The sequence below is a fragment of the Protopterus annectens genome, chromosome 4.part0 (assembly GCF_019279795.1).
Source record: "Protopterus annectens isolate FY-2018-M chromosome 4.part0, PAN1.0, whole genome shotgun sequence".
Classification (NCBI taxonomy): Eukaryota; Metazoa; Chordata; order Ceratodontiformes; family Protopteridae; genus Protopterus; species Protopterus annectens.
The window spans coordinates 190272017-190293307 of NC_056733.1; the positions used below are offsets into that span (position 1 = coordinate 190272017).

The 21291-nt window shown below is 37.9% G+C and overlaps 1 protein-coding gene across 6 annotated transcripts in view; it reads left to right on the forward strand.

Moving 5' to 3' along the window:
* The window catches only part of TMC6 (transmembrane channel like 6), a 1104128-nt gene that overhangs the window by 919498 nt on the left and 163339 nt on the right, over positions 1-21291 (forward strand). For all 6 annotated transcript variants that reach the window (XM_044068185.1, XM_044068183.1, XM_044068186.1 and 3 more), the window contains one exon: positions 580-677. In XM_044068185.1, coding sequence (XP_043924120.1) covers positions 580-677 — 98 coding nt within the window. The remainder of the gene's footprint in view (positions 1-579; positions 678-21291) is intronic.

Here is a 21291-nt window from a genome sequence, read left to right on the forward strand (position 1 = left end):
AAGAGATTGGTTTGCCAGGAATGAACAAAAATGCATGAAATTGTTGGAGCAGTGCACGTGTATCTAATGGAGTGGGGGTGATGTCATTACTGCATACCTACACAGAGTCTACCCAGATATGGGGAAAGCCCTTCAAAAACAGCAAAATGACTCTCATTTTCTGTAACTTTATTGCTTCTATTTCTCAGTGGCCATTCTACATCATGGAGATCATTTTCTTGCGTGTCATATGAAGGTGAATTTAAAATGTTCTTTTTTGATCAGTTACATTGTGGGACATTCCCCACCTTCATTATAAGAATATGCAGGTCTCCACAGAAGGTTAAAGCTATGAGCTTCTAACACGTTTTTTACTGTAATCCCATTACTGAGTCCCTCATTCTCCACTATAGGATTCATAGGGAGTCACTTAACCAGCTAGTGCTCCCAGGTCATCCTGAAAAGAAATACTTGTTCCTGGTGAGCTTAGCTAGTTAACAGTTGAATGAAATAAAAATGTTTAATGCCAACAACATGTAAAACCATTTCCATTAGCTGTACATGTTTTATTCTAATCTGTCTCTTCCTCTTTGTTTTCAGTGCTGGGAGACGTTTGTTGGCCAGGAGTTCTACCGCTTCATCATCATGGACTTCATCTTTGCCTTGCTTGACACATTGTTTGGAGAATTTGTTTGGCGGTAAGCCTTGAGCACATGTTCCATGTCATGAGTATATTATAATTAACACTCTGCCCTGTACGCATAGTGAGTGAATGTGTTTTATCAAATGCTGTGCTGTACAAGTGTTTCTTTGCCATGTAACAAGGAAGGTTGAGCTTAGGAGCTCTGGGATTATTTTTAAATCATTTTCTTTTTGCCTGTCTGCTTTTCCTTGAAAGCAGACTTGTGCACGCCTGGATACCATGTTGCTTAGGCTAGCTTCCTGTTTTCACCTAACATCACATGTCCTTAGCATACTGACATCCTTCTTTCATTTTGTGGCTGTGTGAGCTATTCACAGATATGTAACTGTAGTGTGAAGATCAGACTAGCTGCTAAAGGAGTCCTATGAAACAGGATGAAATGCCAGACTGTTAACAGATGGCTACATGAGTATATGTGCAAGAGAAGACACAAACATCTATACACAAGGCAGAGTGAGTGTTGTTAGAACTGCATGTTTTCCAAAGTGAATCCAGGGCCAGGCCATCGTCAGGGTCTTGTCTTTTCAGACACTTCTAACTTCTCTTTTGTTTTAATGCCTCCAGGTTTTAATTCTGATGCATTACATTTGCTTGTTCTCAGAAAGAGGCAAACTATGTTGTCAGCAGTTAAAATGCATTTAATATTCTAGATTTGCTACATCCTTCCCTTCACATTACAATTTTCCCCAATATGTGTCCTGCCTCACTAATGCCTCGATGGATTCCGTCTCTACCCCATTCCAAAAGTCTGTTCAGTCTGTCCAGAGTCTTCTCTGTGAGGAAACATCACTCTTTATATTTCCAGTCAGACAGTCCATTTCCATTCCAGTCCATCATTTTAGACCCCCACCCTCAGTATTTATTTTCCTTCATGTTTCTGTGAGACAGAGCATCAGAAACATTCTGAAGTCAAGATGAAGTATACTGACAAGGTCCACTTTAGTGTTGACCAAAACCAGAATCAAGCTGGACTGTCAAAACACAAAGATTGTTAATATTTAAGAACTTCTCCAGCCTATCACACATACCTGTTCCATGACTCTTCCTAGAATTAATGTAAGATGAACAGACCTATAATTAATATTTGTTGTTCTTATATCTACCTTTTATGCAACAAAACCATCAGGCTACAGTACTCTAGTTACTGAAGAGAGACGGTACATACAGTTCTGTTACAGATAAAATGGCAGCACTGTCAGGTCTTAAAGTGCTTTAGAAAATGTCTTACTTAGACTGTGTGTCTTAGACCCTTAAAGATGACCTTCTTATTAACTTCATTTTTTGTGTATGCCTTTGTCCTGATTCATACTTGCTATACCTTCTTATGCTGCACACTGCCTAGTCTCTCCTATTTAAATACAAAGGTAAAGATCTCATGCACCAAGTCTGCTTGATGTCCAGTAGTTCTGAACTCCCTTCCTAGTAAGCAGTCAATTCTTCTTTCCTTCCTCAGTCTGCAGAATGAGCTCTGATGCATTCGCATAGGCTACGTTTTCATCCTGCTTCTCCAAGCACTTATTCTCCTGCTATCTGCCTTCCTGTTTTTATCTGTAACCTACTTTTCTCTCAATATATCCAACTGATTGTCTCCACTTTCCACATCATCGTTGTATTGATATATAACTTTAGTCCTTCCATAATGTGACTCCTACACTTTCATTTCCTACCTCCATTTTAGATAGTCATATTTTCCAGCAGAAAGAATTCAGCTCTACTGTAATCCAAGAAGTCTGTTTTTGTGACTCTTTCCGCAATTACTCCATGGATAACAAACCGCACATTGTGATTACCACTTTTGCCATTAGCTCTCTCACCTCAACTGCTGTCACTCTAGCTGTACTTGGTAGAATTAGGTCAAAGACTCTCTTTCTTGGTCAGGTGGCTAGCTTTTTGCTTGAGTCTGACTTGTACTGGTTCTCTTATTTCCTGCCATGGATGTGTACACTTCCCACTTGATTGTTTATCATCAGTATTGTTCTCCTTTCATTTGTTCATACACTAATGCTCATTTTTATTTTGAATGTGTCATTATCATTCCTTTATATATCTGACTGCCTTTATCCAGTAACTACACACCAGAAATTAATTCATTCCCCTTCTAACGTCAACATGCAGAGGAATGTTCAGTAGGAGTGATTTCTTTTTTTGAGTGAGCTTTAAGGCAAGGTGGGTATTGAGCAATGTATGCATTGTTGGACTGAGTGACAGCTGTTATTAAAAAAAAATGTTAATATGGTTTGTTTTCTATTACTGTCTGCATGCCTATGTCTTAAGTGATAATTTAATAAAGGTGTTTAAAAAATGTTATTCTACTCTTCCTTTTCTTCATCATCATCATCTTGTCTTTCTACAATATCGTTTTATCTCATCCTAGATACATGCTGCCATACCAGCATCATGTTTGCTTCCATCTTTCTTTACATGATTTCTAGTATCAGTTTATCCCTATCCCTGTCCATTGTTGCTCATATTCCTTTTCTGCTTACAATATCTGTGCCTTCTTGTACAGGCAGATGGTTCTTTACCCAGATTCTGATGCAGAAGACATCACTTAACATTTACCCATTCCTCCTTCATACCTGTTAGTGCCTTCTGCACTCTTGTTTTGTTTTACTGCTCCCTACCTTCCATAATGAATGTTATTGCTAGCCTTTCTCCCACTTCACTCTAAAGGGATACTTGATTTGATGTAATTGTGCCACTCAGCTTCTTCTTTTTTTTTTTTTGAATATTCTTCACGTCAAGAATTACTTGTATGTGGTCCCACCTTCTGCTCTCCATTTACTTCCCTTTGCATAAGTTCTTCAGCTGTTCATTGAATTGTGTAATTCATTCTTTCTTTACACCACCTACTTGCATGTAGCACTGATAGCATGTAGGAGTCGACATCCATGTTGCTGTCCTCTCTGCAACACTCCTAGGCCTGCTACTGCTTGCTGGGGCTCCAACACCTAGATCTCTGCCAACAGCTAGATTATTTTTTCCTGCATACATACTCATGTAGGGTTTGTTCTTACATTTTCTGATTACCTTTGGCAGATACTGAATTCTTTTTGTTCATTGTTAGTCGGGGCATAGTTTCCACCCAAGCTGATACAATAAGCTGCTGACATAACACAATGATTAAGTGACTTCCCCAGTGTGAAGTTATAATGGATTACCAGATTTACAACAGTGGCTTCCTTTCCATTATCCCTTCATGGATTATCTCATTAAGAAAGGTGAGAAACGGTAGTCTTTTAACATAGAATATCTATGAATTAAAAGGTTTTAAACACAAGTTTGAAACAATTGTGTTAATCGATTCAATATTTAATTAGATAATGAATGCTATTGGTTAGGTAATTAAGAGGTACATATATATATAAATTCATCATTTAGAAGGATATACTGGTCATCTGATGAAGTCAATGAATAGACGAAAACGCTGTTTTGATATTTAAAAAGGCGTTCATGTGGATGTGTTTATCTTGGATTTATTTTATGAATAAGTGAATAAATGCTTTGGCTTACTACAAGTGGTTCCAGTGGACTATTCTCTCCGTTTATACTGCATTTTTTTTTGGATTATTGGTCTTATTTGGCAGTTTCCTGACATACTCGCCTCTGAAAATAGTCACTTGTGTGTTATGGGTTTACCCCTTTATCAAATGATTAAAGTAAAAAAAAAGAAGTCCTTAGGATGAAGTCCAAAGATTCAAAATAACCTTTATTATCATTTAGGACTACACATGTGTAAACCTAAACGAAATTATAAGTATCAGCTGACCATGAGAGTACAGAAGCAGCACAGGATACAATAAATACAGTAAGACATATCAGCTAAAGGAATTAGAGATTAATGACTATGCCCCAAGAACATAAGAAAAAAAAAGCCAATCACCCTATGTAGTCATATAAATACTGCACAGTAGCAGCATGACAGGTAAGATTGTTCTTTCACATGAACTAAAATTGTCACTCTGTGTATTATTGCATAAAGAAAGTAACAGGCAATTGCACTTGAATGTATATATATATATATATATATATATATATATATATATATATATATACTAAGTACATAAATAAATATTGCACATTCCAAAAAAACGCAAGTTAATTTGTGGTGGAGTTACTAGGGCTGGTATCACAGTTAATAAGTTTCATCACCATTGGGTAGAAGCTGTTAATGAATCTGGAGGTCCTACAGTGAATACTACAGTACCTCCTGCCAGATGACAGTTGAGTAAACCAGCCATGTGCAGGGTGCAAGGAGTCATTAAGTACTTTGTGGGCTCTTTTAAGGCTTTTTGCTGTGAATAGCTGTGAATAGCTCTTGGATTGATGGTAGACTGGTGCCCATGATTTTTTCAGCAACACTTGGCACTCTCTGTAGTTTCTTCTTTTCGGCTACTGTACAGTTCCCAAACCAAACAGTGACGTTACAGGTGAGAATAGTCTCAATAGCTCATCTGTAGGAGGGGGAGAGGACAGTAAGTGGGAGCTTTTCTCTTTTGCGAAAGTGGAGACATCGATGACAATCGAAGAGGGATTTTCTGATTGTACTTCCAGAAATTTCGTAGTTTTAACCCTTTCCACCTCTTCACTGTTAATCTTGAGCGATGAGTAGGCAGCTGACCTTTTCCTGAAGTCAACGAAAATAAAATGAATAAATTCTCCCCGGTTTTGGGCAAACCTTTTACCAACAGTATTATAACGAAGGAACGTGCTATTGAATATAAACGAGCATGTATATTGGAATATACTCCCCAGGTCAAACAAATTTTAAACCAATATTGGAATATACTCGCAGTAGACAGTGCATTAAAAGAAATAGGGGATGCACCTATTTCTGTATATAAAATGGGAACAAATTTGAAGTCTATCTTTGAGAGGGACAATAGGGTAGACTGTATGAGGACACAGCACAAGGGAACTAGTAAATGTGGATGTTGTAGATATTGTCAAGTCATACTAGAAGATGAAGGGATTGTCCTAGAGAACATTAATAGGACTAGAATTACCTTTAGTGGTAATTGCAATACTAAAAACATTATATATATGGCCAAGTGTTTAGCATGTACTGGTTTTTACACTGGGAAAACTGAACGAATGTTTAAGAGACGAATTTATGATCATCTATATGCAATAAGGAAAAATGACAGTACTAATGCTTTGTACCGACATATAGAGGCTACTGGTAATAGTCATAGATTCAAATTTGCCATCTTAGAACAAGCAAAAATTAATAGTAGAGGAGGAAACATAAAAATATACTTGGCTGTGAAAGAAGTGAGATGGCAAATTTTAACTGATGCATCCACTAAACCGGGATTAAATGATTATACTACTATCAAACCCATTTTACAAAAGTCACAATAGGTGATAGATATGCATATGGTCATATGCACACACATTACCTTTATTATGTGACAGTACTTTAAATGGTAGGATACAGACTTTTTATACCACTATGATAGACATAATAGACGGGTATAGGATGTATGAGTATTGGATACATGACATCATGAATTATATCACAGCAGTTTACAAATTAGTAAAATTAACTGTATACATTTTGTAATTGCTGTAGATTTATGTGCAATAATTATTTTGGTCATTCAGAGGCTTTTTTATAGGCATATTTTTATAGGCATATATTTGATATTTTAATTTTATGTCTAGTTCATGTATTAAATCACTTCCCATAGGATTTTAACTTTATATAAAAATATAAAAAATAAAAATATAAATGGTTTGAAACACCTATTCATAATCTATACATTCTCTGTACATGTATGTATTTTATTTTTATGCAACTTATTATTAATGAACTAGTTGCAATGGGTATGTTCATAATTATTTTGATTATTTTAATATATATGTACTATGGATTCATTTGAGTGCAACTGACTTGAATATGTATACTTAAGGCTGTATCTTTTTAAATGGTTTTATCATTGTGGCGCCAAAAAAAGTATAAATTAGTTTTAGGTAATTGTATAATTGATTCTGATGAAGTCCACATGCTGGGTGGATGAAAGCGCTTGATCCGTTTGTCAATTTTATCTGTCCATATGTTTGGAGTTATTGCCTATTAAACAGGTCATATTATAGCTTATAGAGTGCGTGTCTTCCTTCAGGCACACTATAGTGTTTATTTCATTTTATTTTCGTTGTTGCAGTTTTAAACACTTTTCCTGAAGTCAGTGACAATTTCCTTTGTTTTACTGACATTCAGGTCTAGGTTGTTTCTCACACACCAGTCGATTAGAGAGTTGACCTCATCTCTGTATGCTCTTTCATCCTCTCCTTTGATGTCAAAATCAAAAATTGATGTCCTTTGTCTCGGTGAGTAAAATTAAATAATGTATATTACGTCGCCTGACTTTCCTATATAATCTGAAAATACCTGCTGATAAAGCTGGCCACATGTATCTGGTTTGCATGTTTTACGCCATCCAAATATTTAAAATACTACATGGTAAAGGAAGTAAATTGAACGCATGTTGTTTTATCTTTTACTTGGTATACAGCTCAGTTGCAGCTGCCTGCCTTAATGGTAATTTGAGTACAGGATGCATCAGAAATTTGATTTGTTCCAGTTTGTGAGCAGAATTTGATTTGTTCCAGTGTGTGAGCAGAATCTGAGAAGCCTGAGAAAGGGAAGAAGATATGGAAGTTTTAATGCATCCTGGGACTTATGAAAGTTTTAATGTATTTGTGTCTTATAAGGAACAGAGAAAACATTGTAGTGATATGATAAATTGTTTTCCTGAGTTACTGTGAGTCAAGCAAGAATCTGTCATTATTTGGCCTTTGCTCTTCTTGAAGGTTCAAGTTCCCCACAATGTCATACCTCTCAACCACTTAGCACAATAAATCTGGACAAAGCCTAAAAATGTTGGGGACAAAGGCCCCAAAATAGGGACATATTTTAAATATTGCTCTTATAAACTTAGAAAGCTGCTAGAATTATGGGTTTTCTGTTAACATGCATTTTCTGAGGGATATGAATTCTGAAATTCATGTCTGTCATTATTTAATGACCTCAATCCTGAGTGATTTGTGAGAAAAACACAATCTTTTTGAGGAACAGGCCAAAAATATGAGTCAAAAATCTGGACATTCTGCAAAAATCTGGATAGTTGAGAGGCATACACAATATCTTGTTGAGGCTTATGTTACTGAATTAAAGCCTGAAACCAAACACTTGAGTTTAATGAGTTGCATATATCATTAGTGTGAGGCCATGGCTAGATTTACCACTGTATGAACTAGGAATATGCTTAGGGTGCTATTCTGCTGGGGCACTTTTCTTACATTTGTTAAACTAAAGTAATGAAATGTGCAATGTTATTAATATAAATACTTAAATAAATGGCCTTCTGCACTCTGATTCAACTCAGTCACAGCTGTGACACTCTAGGAGGAAATTGATGTAAACCTGATCTCTCAATCTGTGGACTTTCTGCTCGATTCCATCCACAATATACCAAGGTTATTGGTTAGACTGTGTAAAATCAAGGAGCAGAAAGCCCATAAACTTTAATTGGTAATGTGAAGGTGATGGCTGCAGTAGAAAGAGCAGCAGTGGTGGTAGATGGCAGTAGTGTAATTTTTTTTATCATGGCAGGCAATGAGATATGGGCAATAGAAGGCTTTATAGGACTAATGTTTGAGTACTTCACTGAGGCTGTCTAGCAACTGTACATTTGTGAGAAATGGAGTTGAAATGCATTACTGTGGCCCTTATTTTATTTGATTAGAATTGAACATCTGAGGTTTACTCAGATAAAGAATCCATAGATGCTGGGTAGGGGAATGTCTCGGGATGAAAATGGCTGACCTTGCTGCCATTTGATCTTTATTCTGACTTTGCAGGACTAATGTGATTGATATGTGGCAAGTTAGAATACTTTAATATGGATACTGTTTGTGAGCCAAAATGCATTACTGTGATAATGTTTTTGTCTCAATCACACTTCTGAGGTATACACAGTCAAAAGATTGCTGTACCTGCTGGTTGAAGATAGTTGGTAATGAAATTACCATCCATCTGTCTTGGCAAGATTAGTGTGCATTTGTGCAAAGAATGTTGGAATACAGTACTGGGACTACTGTGTGTTTGAAAAAACTTGATATTTATTACTGTGGCTTTTATTAGTAGTAGTAGTAAACAGGATTGCTTTAATTGCTGGGTAAGGGATCCCCTGTGGATGAAATTTACTAATCCTGCTATCATGCTCAAGCTAGTCATTAATCTGGAGTTGCAGGATTAGCTTGCATTTACATAAATCATGTCTTAATACTTTATTGTGACTATTTTTTATCACAAAGCTACATGTTAGGTGTAAACAATCAATAAAGTGGCTGTGACTAATGGGTAAAGAGGCCATCTTTGAATAAAAGTAACTTGCTCCTTCTGTTATTTGATCACATTAAACAGTCACTGGTATTGCATGGCAAGATTATTGTCACTCAATATATTGTCTTTGCAGAATTCAATCTAAATTGATTATTGCTATGGTTTTAGCTTGTGTGTGTGTGTGTGTGTGTGTGTGTGTGTGTGTGTGTGTGTGTGTGTGTTTTGGGGGTTATTGCAGCATATTTAGGAGTAACAAATTGCTATTTTTCTTTTCACTTTCCATCACAGTCAGGTATCACCACCGAGTACAATAAGTGGCTGTCTGGTTTTCTGGACAGTGAGTGAGTGAAAGCAGCTGATTATTAGCACAGTGCATAGTGAGCAGTGTTGCCATCTGAGTGCTTGACTGTCTGGTAGGGATTTTAGTTGTATCGTCTTCTGCATGAAGTCTGTATGTCCTCCATGCCATTTTCTGTGTGTGTGTGTGTGTGTTTGTCCATATAGTAATGGATCTGTCTTGTCAGGAACAATATCTGTATTTATTTGCATGTGTGAGAAATCACTGCACATCATGACAGATTTTGCTTATCAGGACAGTGTTAGTATTCATGTGCATTTGAGAAAACTCAGTGCATCTTGGGAAAGACTCAACTTGTCAAGGGTGTGTGTGTGTAAATATCACCATTTTTTTCTGTGGACACATACAATGTTGGTATGTACATGCCAGCATTAAAAAGAAAAGGTAATGTGTCATTCATTATCTTTCAAAAATAAAGGGCCGTGTTGTATTCACACCCCTTTGTTGTACAAGTGGATATTGTCATAATCCTTCCTTGGCCCCATTTTATTTAAAACAGTATTCAAACATGCTTTGCATAAGTGCACTGGGGACAGTGTGGTCAATATATAATTTTTCTTATAATTAAATCTCAGAGGTGTAAACAAAAGAAAGTTATACCTTGTGTGGGTACCAAGTAAGATCATTATTTCTGTACCTTTCTGTACAATTAAATCTCAGAGATGTGCACTGAAGATCACTAGGTTGTCTAGGAGAAGTATGCAGGCTATCAACAACAGCCTAGAATACATTACTGTGATCATTATTTTTCAATGTCCTTACAAATAGGTGTCCATCTTTTGGAGGTAGGGATAAGGAAACATTTATGTGTGCAAGTTTGACAAGAAGATGACCTGCCTTGCTACATTCTATTTACTCTTTCTCCTATGCCCTAGTCTGACATCAGAGAGGTACACATAAGGTAGCTGTATTTTTGGGGTAGGGATTAGGAGGCATGCTGTGTATATTTATGAGAGCAACCGCTTGAATTGCATGACTGTGGCTATTTGTTGTTTTACCTTCATCCTGATCTAATAGCAGTGCACAGAAGGTGATTATCTTTTTTTTTTTCCTTTTGGGAGTTAGGCAGGCACTATTCCCAGATATGTTTTATGTATCCACACAAACATCGTCTTTTCCAGTTTATTGGGAACTACTGTCTTGTCAGCTTTGAACGCAGCTTATTTCATTCTTGAAAGAAAAATGTAATATTGAATTTCTTTCCTTAGTCATGACTTTTGTTCAAACCAGCATTATATCAAAAGGTAGGGGAGAAACTCTAAAATGCTCAAAAGAGTACCTAAAACCCCATCCCACACAAATGGCTTTAGTTAATTTCTCTACAGTTATTATTGTGTGGTTTTGATCTGTTATGGTGTGCTAAAAGGAAGCTGAAGATAAAAACTGTGTGTGAAAAAACAAGAAAAAAAGCTTCCATTCATTGAAACAGCATTAATATTCACATTTTAAGAAAACGCATCTGGCCAGTGAAGGATTAAGTCTACCTTTGGGCTGTTTTCAAACTATAGGCTCCTTGGACACATTTTTAGGGCCATGCATACATGCATGTATTATTTGATTCACCTTCCTGGTTGTATTAAATTATACTCCTTGTGTAATACAGCACCACTTGTTAAATAGCCGGCTTTAGGTACCAGCGAACCCTGGGGTCCCCCTGTTTCTGGGGCGGCCCCAACCACGGCATGTTATCTTAACCTGATATTTTGTAACATGTCTGCCAAACCAAAACAAGCTAATACAACAATCTTGTATACTTAATAAACCAGGTGGATAATAACTCTTATTTATATCTCCTTTAAAATTCAAAGATATTCTGATTATATAACAGTGTTTTATCAAATAACAGGTGTCACAATTCCATAAAATATTTTACCACTCACAAGTGCCCTGCTGTTAGACATTTTCTCCACTGAAACTAATTACATAGCCAGCTTTAGGTCCCTGCAATACCCATGACTGCAAGGCCCCCCCCCCCCCAATCATCCTTGACTGTGTGGGGCCCCATAAAAGCTGCTGCTGGTTGGTTAAACTTGAAGAAAAAGTATATTAATTTAACTGATTTAACCTGAACAGGGCTGTGATATGACTCTATTAGGATAAAGTAGATAATGAACATGAGCAATCAACAGCCCAGAGTGACTTATCTCAGTGCAAACTTTGGATTTTAAGAAGAGCTGATGCTTCCGATCATCAGGCATGGTTCTCTCTTTCAGGGGGGTTTATAAATGCTGGCAGAATACCACAACTTCTTTGTTCAAGAACTTAGTGCAATGCCAAAAATAATAGCAGAATAAAGGCTCAAATTCAGGAACTCATAGGATCATAGGAAGTTACTAGGCTATTGGCCCTGAGGCCCTTATAAGCCTAGCCAAGAGTTCAGCCTATGTTTAGACAAGTCAGCACCCAAAGCCCCTGTCCAGCAGGGACAGAGGTGGAATCCCAGGAGTGTATTTTCTGTTTCCCATCCAGTTATCTGGGTTGTACTTAAAAAGGGATAATGAGGTACTCTGCTTGACATGGAGAGGGAGTCTCTTCCACAGATGGGGGTGTCTCTGGGACACAAATCTGTCCCGCCAACAACTTCTATTGATATCACAAATCTGTCTCGCCAACAATTTCTATTGATATCACAGACTAGGTTGAGGTCACGCATACAAGTTACTCGAGTGGAGCTTGACCCATTTTAATTATTACTCTAATTCACTTAAAAAGTTAACAGAATAACACCTTTTGCATCAATACATATTTCTGGACAATAAGTATAATTGCCAGTGTCTGGATTTATTGACTGTTTGTAATCCTGAGTGATTTATCAGCAAATCAAACTTTTTTTTTGAACTACAAAAGTATGAGAAAATCAGGGAAGGTCTGCGAAATCGGGGCCAGTGACAGGTATGCATTACTCCTCAGAGGTAAATAAAGGTGACTTAACCTTGCTACATTTTCATGACTGCTAAACAGCAGTCACTGATCTGGTGTAGCAGTACCAGTTATTTACTGAAATAAGTACAAGATTAGTACTGCTATGGCTTCGTGTATGTAAAAGATATATCACAGATTTTTATCTGTGCACACACCCAATAAGGTCAGGACACACACATTATTCTTTTGGGTATCAGTAAAAAATTAACGTAACAAGTAATAATATTTCAAAAGTAATGCACAAACTTTATCACAGAACATTCAGACACTTAGATCTTCTCAATATCTGCTGGACACCATTCCTAAGACTGCATAAATGGATATAAGGGGCTCCCTTAGCCATCCTTGATTATGTGGCAGTCCCAACAAAAGCTGTTGCTGGTTGGGAAAAATGAGGAGAAAAAATTAATCAGTCTTCTGTTTATACTTTTTAACCTGAACAGTGCTCTGATAATGACCCTTTTAGGGAAAACCTGATAATATCCTCCTTTTTCAATCATGCCTATTTTAAAACTAGTGTGTGTGTGTGTGTGTTTGTGCTGGTAGGTTATGGGGGCTGGTGATTGTGTGGTTATTATTTCTTTAATTTTCATCACAGTCGAAACTTAGAGGTGTGCACATAAGGTCATTACAGCTTGTGCTTTAGTTGAGGACAGTGTGGTTCATAAGTTCATAGATTAGTACTAGGCTAACTGCCCTTGCAAGCCATTTTAAGCCTAGCCAATTATCCCTTGTGAGACTCAAACCCTGCACCTTGTGTTTATAAGGAAAACACCTTAACCATTAGGTCACCCTCCCACCCCTATCACCCTAAATCACGCTAACAAACTTCTCAAAATCTGACTACAACCTCCTAAGGGAGGGTATCTGTGGCTTCATACCACCTCCTCCCTCAGAGGACACAGACAACTATGCTAAACACTAAGCCAATGCAGTATACAAGCATCTGTACAACTGCATGAACTCAGCCATACCCAATAGAACTATAACCTGCTCCTCAAGGAAACACAAACCTGTTTGGTGGACACCCTCCATCAACAGGCTTTAAAACAAAAGGAAGAAAATGTTGTCCAAGGGTAAAAGGGAACAAATTCCAAACTGAAAAAACTCCCTCTTTAGCCTCAACAAGCAATTTGATCACTAGTGAAAACCTCCAAGGTCAATTATGAATCAAAACTAGCCTCCATAACAAAGGAAAACCATAAAGTATTTTTCAATTACGTCAGGAAACTCCATGGCAAAAGCCTAAGTTTGTTCTGAATTAATACTTAACAGCATCACTTACACTGATCCTGTTGACTTAGCCAACCTGCTAGGAAGATAGGTTCAGTGCAAACTTCATCCCCCTGTCCCCTCCCAAAGGCCCGTTTGACATCCCTGATACTTGTCCCACACCTCACATCTCCATAGATTATTACAGGCCCTATCCAAGACAAAGAACACAGCTTCCACAGGATCTGATAGTATCCCAGGGTGTACTCTGCACCATCTCCAGGAAGAACTGGCTTTGCCATTGAGTACCCTATTTAATCACAGCTTAAGTACTGGCTTCATTCCAGCAGAGTGGAGAACTGCCACGGTCGTCCCCTTGCACAAAGGTGGTGCCACTACTGACCCTGGAAACCATCACCCCATTAGCTTGAAAAGTCTGATCTGTAAAGCCATGGAGCATATTATTATGGATCTCATAAACAAGGACATAGGCAATCTCCAAGCACTTGACCCCACCCAGTTCGGATTCATCAAGGGCAGCTCTTGCCTGTTGAAACTGGTTGACTTCTTTGAGACTGCCATCAAGGCCCTGGATGAGGAAAAGTCAGTACATATGGCTTACCTTGACTTAGCCAAGGCTTTTGACACAATCCCCAACTCGGGCATCATCAAAAAGCTAACACAACTTGGTGTAAATCCCTGTCTCATCAGGTGGGTGGCCAAATGGCTCACCAACAGGACCCCCAAAGTTAAAATAGTAATTTATTCTTTTACTTTTCTCACAGATCTCAGAGGTGTACAAAGAAGGTTACTATAACTTGTGTAGGCACAGTGTACTGTCTAGGAGCAGCACATTTTAATATATTGCTGTAATCATTTTTTTTCACTTTCCTCACAGCCACACATTAGGCACATACACAGATGGCTACTTCTGAGGTTAGAGGTGAAGTGTGAGGAGGCATGCTATGTGTTATGTATACCATCATCACTTGACTATCAATGATTACCATCATTATATGACTAAGGCAATTTAAACATCTGGTTTCATCCCAGTTTAACACCAGAGTGATGCACGGGCAGTGACTGTTTTTTGTGGTGGTTTAGGGAGGCAGGCAGTTTTCCCAGATAGGACTTGTATATTCCCACAACTGGCTTGTTAGTTTATTGTTAGCTACTATTTTGTCAGCTTTGAGCATTAAGCCTTGGGCACAGCTTATATCTTCCTTGAAAGAAAAAAAAAATAAGACTGAAATGTTTTTCTTTCTCTTGAATTTTGTTTAGAGCACCATTGGTTTAAAAGGCTAAGGAAATGTTCTAAAGTGCATCCCAGAGCATCTGTAAACCTATGGCTTCTTGGGTCATGGCTTATTTATTTCCTAAATGATTATTACTGTGCTGTCTTGGTCAGGAAAGGTGTGTTGAAAACATACAAGGAAAAATGGAGCTGAACAGCAACAGTGAATTTATTTCCATTATCATAATTTTTCAAGCCATCAGTGGATGAAAAGGATGTGTAAAAAGAAAAAAAAAATTAAATGCACTTCAGAGCTTATATAAAGTTGTGGTATCTTGAAAAAGCTGAAGAGTGAGGCAAAATGAAAGAAAAAAGTGATGTGCATGGTATGGGGAGCCCAAGGGGGGATCAGAGGGTTGGACTTGGAGGGTGTGTGTGTGTGCTGGTGTTGAAACAGCAGGCCTAGGGCATCATTTCACCTAATTCCAGACCTGTACGTAGAGTTTTTTGTAATATATCACTGTTGCAGCTAAATGCCAGTAACTGTATATGTGTCCCTTTGTGAGACCTGTTGTAATGAAAAAGTATTATAGCTACAAGTCTGTCTGTGTGTACTGCTACTAAAAGTTTGTAGCGTGAGCTTAGGAGAGGTGGCAGTGACAAGGTGATACTTAGTCTGGAAATGTCTAGGGGGCCCCTAACTTGACTTTTGCTGGGGGGCCCAAAATGCTGATTTGTTGGAAGGTGTTTTAAATTTATAGTTTTGAACATTCTTCCAGTATGCAATGAAACAAAATGTATAAACCAATAATGACAAAAATACCAGTTTCAGAAAATTTCAAGCATAAAAGGCCACTCAAACTTATGTCATTACAGTCCACCAATATCAGTCAATAAGCACAGAAGTAAAAGTCATCTAAATAATTTTACAGTAAAGATATCTGTAACTAACGAAGAGATTGTTGCTGGCAAACAACTTAACATTTCAGAGTTTCACCTACAAATTCAGTGCCTGCTGACCTTGAAAAATTAATTGCCTATATCAGGTTACATTAAAAAAATTGTTAAGCTGGTAATATTGCAATAGGCAATGACTTACAAACCAACAAGTAATCATGCTACTAACACTGCTTTCAAATTCTAAAGCACAAACAGTGACTGCCATTTGCTAAACAAAGCAGTTAGTTACGCATTGAAAACTGACTTAGCTTGAACAACAGTAAATTTCTCTTCGCTTGAAACTCACAATTCCATGAAATGCACTGAAACTCATAATTCCCTGAAAATGTACTTAAACTCAAAATCACAATTCCATCAGCAATATGATAGGTGGTGTCAAGGATTCAGGCTCTCGTCTCCACAAAAGCTCACAATTCCTTCAGCAGTCTCGTAGTTGGTATAGAGGATTCACGCTTTTGTCTCCTGTAACCACGATACAGGGTCAGGCCTGATCGAGTTAATTGACTAACCTGCCCCCCCAAGTAGAACATTACACACCATGCCTCTCACACAACCCTACTCTCGCACACACAGCAACACACACACACATACCTTTGAACTGTCCAGATTTTCACAGAATGTAAAGATTTTTCCCTCATATTTTTCGAGTGTTACTTGTAAAATTTGTGGTTTTCTGGGAAATCCCTGGGAAGATCTGAGGCTTGCAGTCACTAAATAATGACATACACTTGAGTTTCAGACTTCATGTCCTTCAGAAAATGCATGTTAACAGAAATGCTATCATTCTAGCAACTCTCTGTTTATAAGAGCAATATTTAAAATCTGTCCCTATTTTTGTACCCCCATTATGTCAGGCTTTATCCAGATTTCTTGCACTTAAGAGGTTGACAGTTATGCACATACACCCCTAATCTCTCACACAGCAACACACAAATGCACCTTCTCTCATGTAGCAACACACACATTCTCTACCATACAGCAACACACACACACTTTATCTTGCATACAAACAGAACAGCTAGTTTAAATTATATGGACATACACACACACCTACTCTCTCACACAGCAACACAAACACACCTTCTGTCTCATACAGCATTGCACACACGTACATGCACACATACACACACACACACACACACACACACACACACACACCCACAATCTTGCATATGAACTGAGCAGCTAGTTTAACTTACATACACACATATGCACATACTTTCTCACATACAGAAACAAACAGGGAACACAGGCTGACAGCAACATCTCTTTTGACCACCACATTGCCGCTGTGGTCAGAAAGTCCTTCTATATGGCACATCTCATTACTAAGGATTTTGCATCCAGGAAGAAAGAGTTCATTGTCTCCCTCTACTCTTCCCTCATTAGGCCAATCATTGAGTACAATGCCCCATTTGGCATGTACCTCACTAAACACCTGCAACAACTGGAGAGGCTACAAAAGTACCTCACAAAGAGGATCCTAGCCCTTAAACATTTTTCTTATATGGACAGAGTTAAAAAAAACTCCAACTATTCTCTGTCTCATATCGCCTACTTAGAGGCAATCTCTGCTTGACTTACAAAGCCATGTCTGACCCAGCTCTGTTAGAAATGATACATCTAAAGAAATCCCAATCCCTCTGTACCACATGCTCCAGAGACTTCAACCTCATTACCACAATCAACAAAACCTGCTGGAGGGACAGGTTCATAACCCAGAGACTCCCCATGCTATGGAATAGACTTCCCATACATGTCAAGCAGAACACCTCACTGGCCCTCTTCAAGAGAAATCTTAAGTGGATGAGAAATAGAAAATTCACCCCAGGGATCACTCCAGTGGCTTTACTCGACAGAGGTACTGGGAACTAAGGTCTGGTGGCATGATGCCAGGGTAATCGTATGGGCTAGGCTTGTAAAGGCTCCATGGCCATTAGCCTAGTACACACCTAAGAACCGGTAGTTTAAAATTTACATGTATATATATATATATATATATATATATATATATATATATATATATATATATATATACACACACACACACACACACACACCTTCTCAGAATGGCTAGTTTAAATTGTGCCTGTTTTACATCCACACTGGCATGCGATCCATGCATGGTTCTCCTTAAAGGAGAAGACACCACTACAATGGCTGAGGTGCTGGTATGTTTTACTGTCGTGTACCATCACAAGAAAAGGAGTCCTTTGCAGTGTGTACTTTTATAATCTATAGTCATTCACACTGCATACCGGTGTGGTCTGTAGTCGTTTGCTGTATGTATCCATATACTCTGAAGTCGTTCGCATTATATATTCATGTAGTCTGAAGTCCTTCGCAGTACGTATCCATGTAGTCTGAAGTCATTCACAGTATACATCTGTGTATTCTGAAGTCATTTGCAGTATGTATCTGTGTAGTAAGTCAATTGCAGTACCTGTCCATGTAGTCCAAAATCATTTGCAGTACCTATCCATGCAATCTGAAATCATTCTCAATGTGTACTGGTATAGTCTGCAGTCATTTGCAGTAGCATATGTAGTCTGAAGTCATTCATAGTACGTATTGGTTCATTTTATAGTGAGTCACAGTTGTACATGTGTTGATTGCACTCATTCACAGTGTGTACTGGGGTAGTCAGAAGCCATTCACAGTTTCTACTGGTGTAGATTGCAGTTAACAAAGCATATTGCAAGTGACTGCTGCTTAGTCCACTAATTACTGGTGTAAAATTGAGTCTTCAGTTTGGCCGTAGTAAGGACCACTGTACCAAATTTGTATATGTTTCACATCAATAAGCACTTTCTTTGATGTGGACTAAAACTGTTGTACAACTTGATCCATGCTGTCTCTTTTCCTGCACCATTTTTGATTCCAGAACTTCTCTGCAGAAAAAGAAAACTTTACACCGGTCTGCACTCTCACCTGTAATAAAAGTACTTTATTACATGACCCCATGACATCTCCTCTGCCTGCAAGCTATAATGTTTTGTGTCTGTTTTTCTTTTCCTGAAATGTAGTTTCTTTGCTGGCTTTGTGGACTCCCCTTAAGTTAAGTGAAAATGTCTCTCTCGTATCCCACATTTTTTCAATAGGGTGTACATACCAAACTCCTTTATTTTTGTGTCACGTCCATGGCTGTCTTTCACCATTCTGGTTGCTTTCTTTGGTTGGTTTCTTTTTAAAATCTCCACTGCCTACATCTTTACAGAGATGAGGGTCTTCAGAACTGCACACTGTACTCCCGATCAAGTCATTTAAATCTTTTTTTTTCAAAAAGGTAGTAAGTAACTTGTTGGTTTTTGCTGTGATATACTTCACATCATACCCTTTTGCAATACTTTTACCTTTCACATTGGTGTTCCAGGTTTGCTTCAGTTTTTCATGTTTATGATCTCTAACCTCATTATCAAGTTATTCCCTGTCTTTTAGTTTCATCCCCAGGCAACACGTGAAAGGCACAGTGTGGGAAATAAAATAATGGTGAGGTTTTTTTCCTCTAGCGTACACAGTAGCAGTGATATTAAGTAGTCGTTGTCTGTTGTTATGTAAGTTTTATATTTTCCAAAGAAAAATTTATTGAAAGACATTATGTGGAGCATTATAGCTGGAAACAAAATATATACACTGTCCCTCAACATGCAGAATACCCAGCATTGTAGACATCTTGACTGGAGACACCTAGATCTGTCAAAGGCATTCTAGAGAGATTCATGTATTACCAAAGCCAAACCAAGTGACCTACAATCTTTTGCATGATATCAACCAAAAACTTTGAGCCATAGAAAATTGTCATAGATAACTAAACTGCAATTTGTACATTTTGAATGAAAAATTGTGCATTATTTACATTGTTAATTATGCATATAAGAATGCTTTTCATTCAGACATATGTACATTCATTCACTCATTCATTTTCTGATACCTGCTTTGTCCTGTTTAGGTTATGTTAGCTGGAGTCTGTCCCAGGACTCAGCAGGAGTGAGTTTGAGCACTAATCCTTGAAGAGACTCCAGTCATTCACAGGATGTACCTGCGCATGTGTGTGTATAAATATATATATATATATATATATATATATATATATATATATATATATATATATATATATATATACACACACACACACACACCCACACACATGCACACACACACACACACACACACACACACACACACACACACACACACACACACACACACACACACACACACACACACACACACACACACACACACACACACATGGATAATTCAGGAGATCCTCAGTTCACCTAGAACATGATTTTGGAATGGGGACGGAATTAAAGTACCCTGAAAAACCCCAAGCATGCTGATGGAAGATATGTAGGCTTAACACAGAAGGCAGCTCACCACCAAAAAGTGAACTGGAGAATGAAGAACTGTGAACCAGTAATACAAAACACTTAATTGTGGTATTGCCCACATATTTCTCTATAAATATCTAGGAAAAATACCCATAGAAGGGAATAGTCTGTGCTCATTTCAAAACTTGATTCTGGCTGAATGAAAATGCTGCCTACCTAGCTTGTTTTATTATCAAGATAGGGAATTTTATTTGTGAAAATTTACATGGAAAATGTAAGTTTTATTGCAATGTAGCATTAACTTAAAAACTCTGAATGTACTGAAGATTGTAAAGGTAAATTTGCAGTGAACAGCTTACTGTTTATACTTTGAGCATAATTTCAGTCACAACGTAATACTTCAGTTATGCTTTTATAATCTGATATTTGATTTCCAGTAGAAAACTCATGATTATGTGATAGTATTTGAGTTTGCAACTTTCCAAAGTTAGTTTGGAGTGAATTAGTATTTAATTTGCTTGAATTAATCAAAAAGATATTGGTAGATTGACTAGCTTTACAAGAACACTTAAAACTATCTACTTTCTGGACTGCTTATCCTGGTCAGCATTGCATTGCTAACAAGCTGAGCAGGGCAAACCAGACTTCCTTATCTCCACATCCCAAGATGTTCCCAGACAAAGCTGTGTGACCTATAATCTCTCCAGCATGTACCATGCCTACCACAGGGCCTCCTTTTGGTGGGCTGTGCCTTGTAACCTTCCACTGGAGGCATCCAGGGTCATCCTCACCAGGTGAGCCAACCTCCTAAACTGGTTACTTTCATTTCTTGAGCAGTAGTGGCTTTGCTCCCAAGATTCTCCTGTACTGAACTCTTCATTCTTTCATAGAGTGCGACCCCCAACAACCCTGTGAAGGAACTTCATTTATTCTAGTTATACTCTTGTCTCATCTGCTTAGTAATTACCCAGAATTAATGGCTGAATAGACTGATTGGTAAATGGAAATGATTGGTAAATGGAAATGTTTTTCTATGAGTCAGTTCCTGCTTTACCACCACATAGGGTTGCCACCTTTTCAAATGGCCAAAGTGGGACATTTTTGGTACAAACATCAGATTTTACAGGCCGACATATACCCACGGTCAGCACAAAGGCTAGAACTTAACTTTTTTGCCTAAATAAAAGCTTATTCTTGTAGAATTTTAGTTGCTTATTCTGTTTCTTATAACATTTAGGT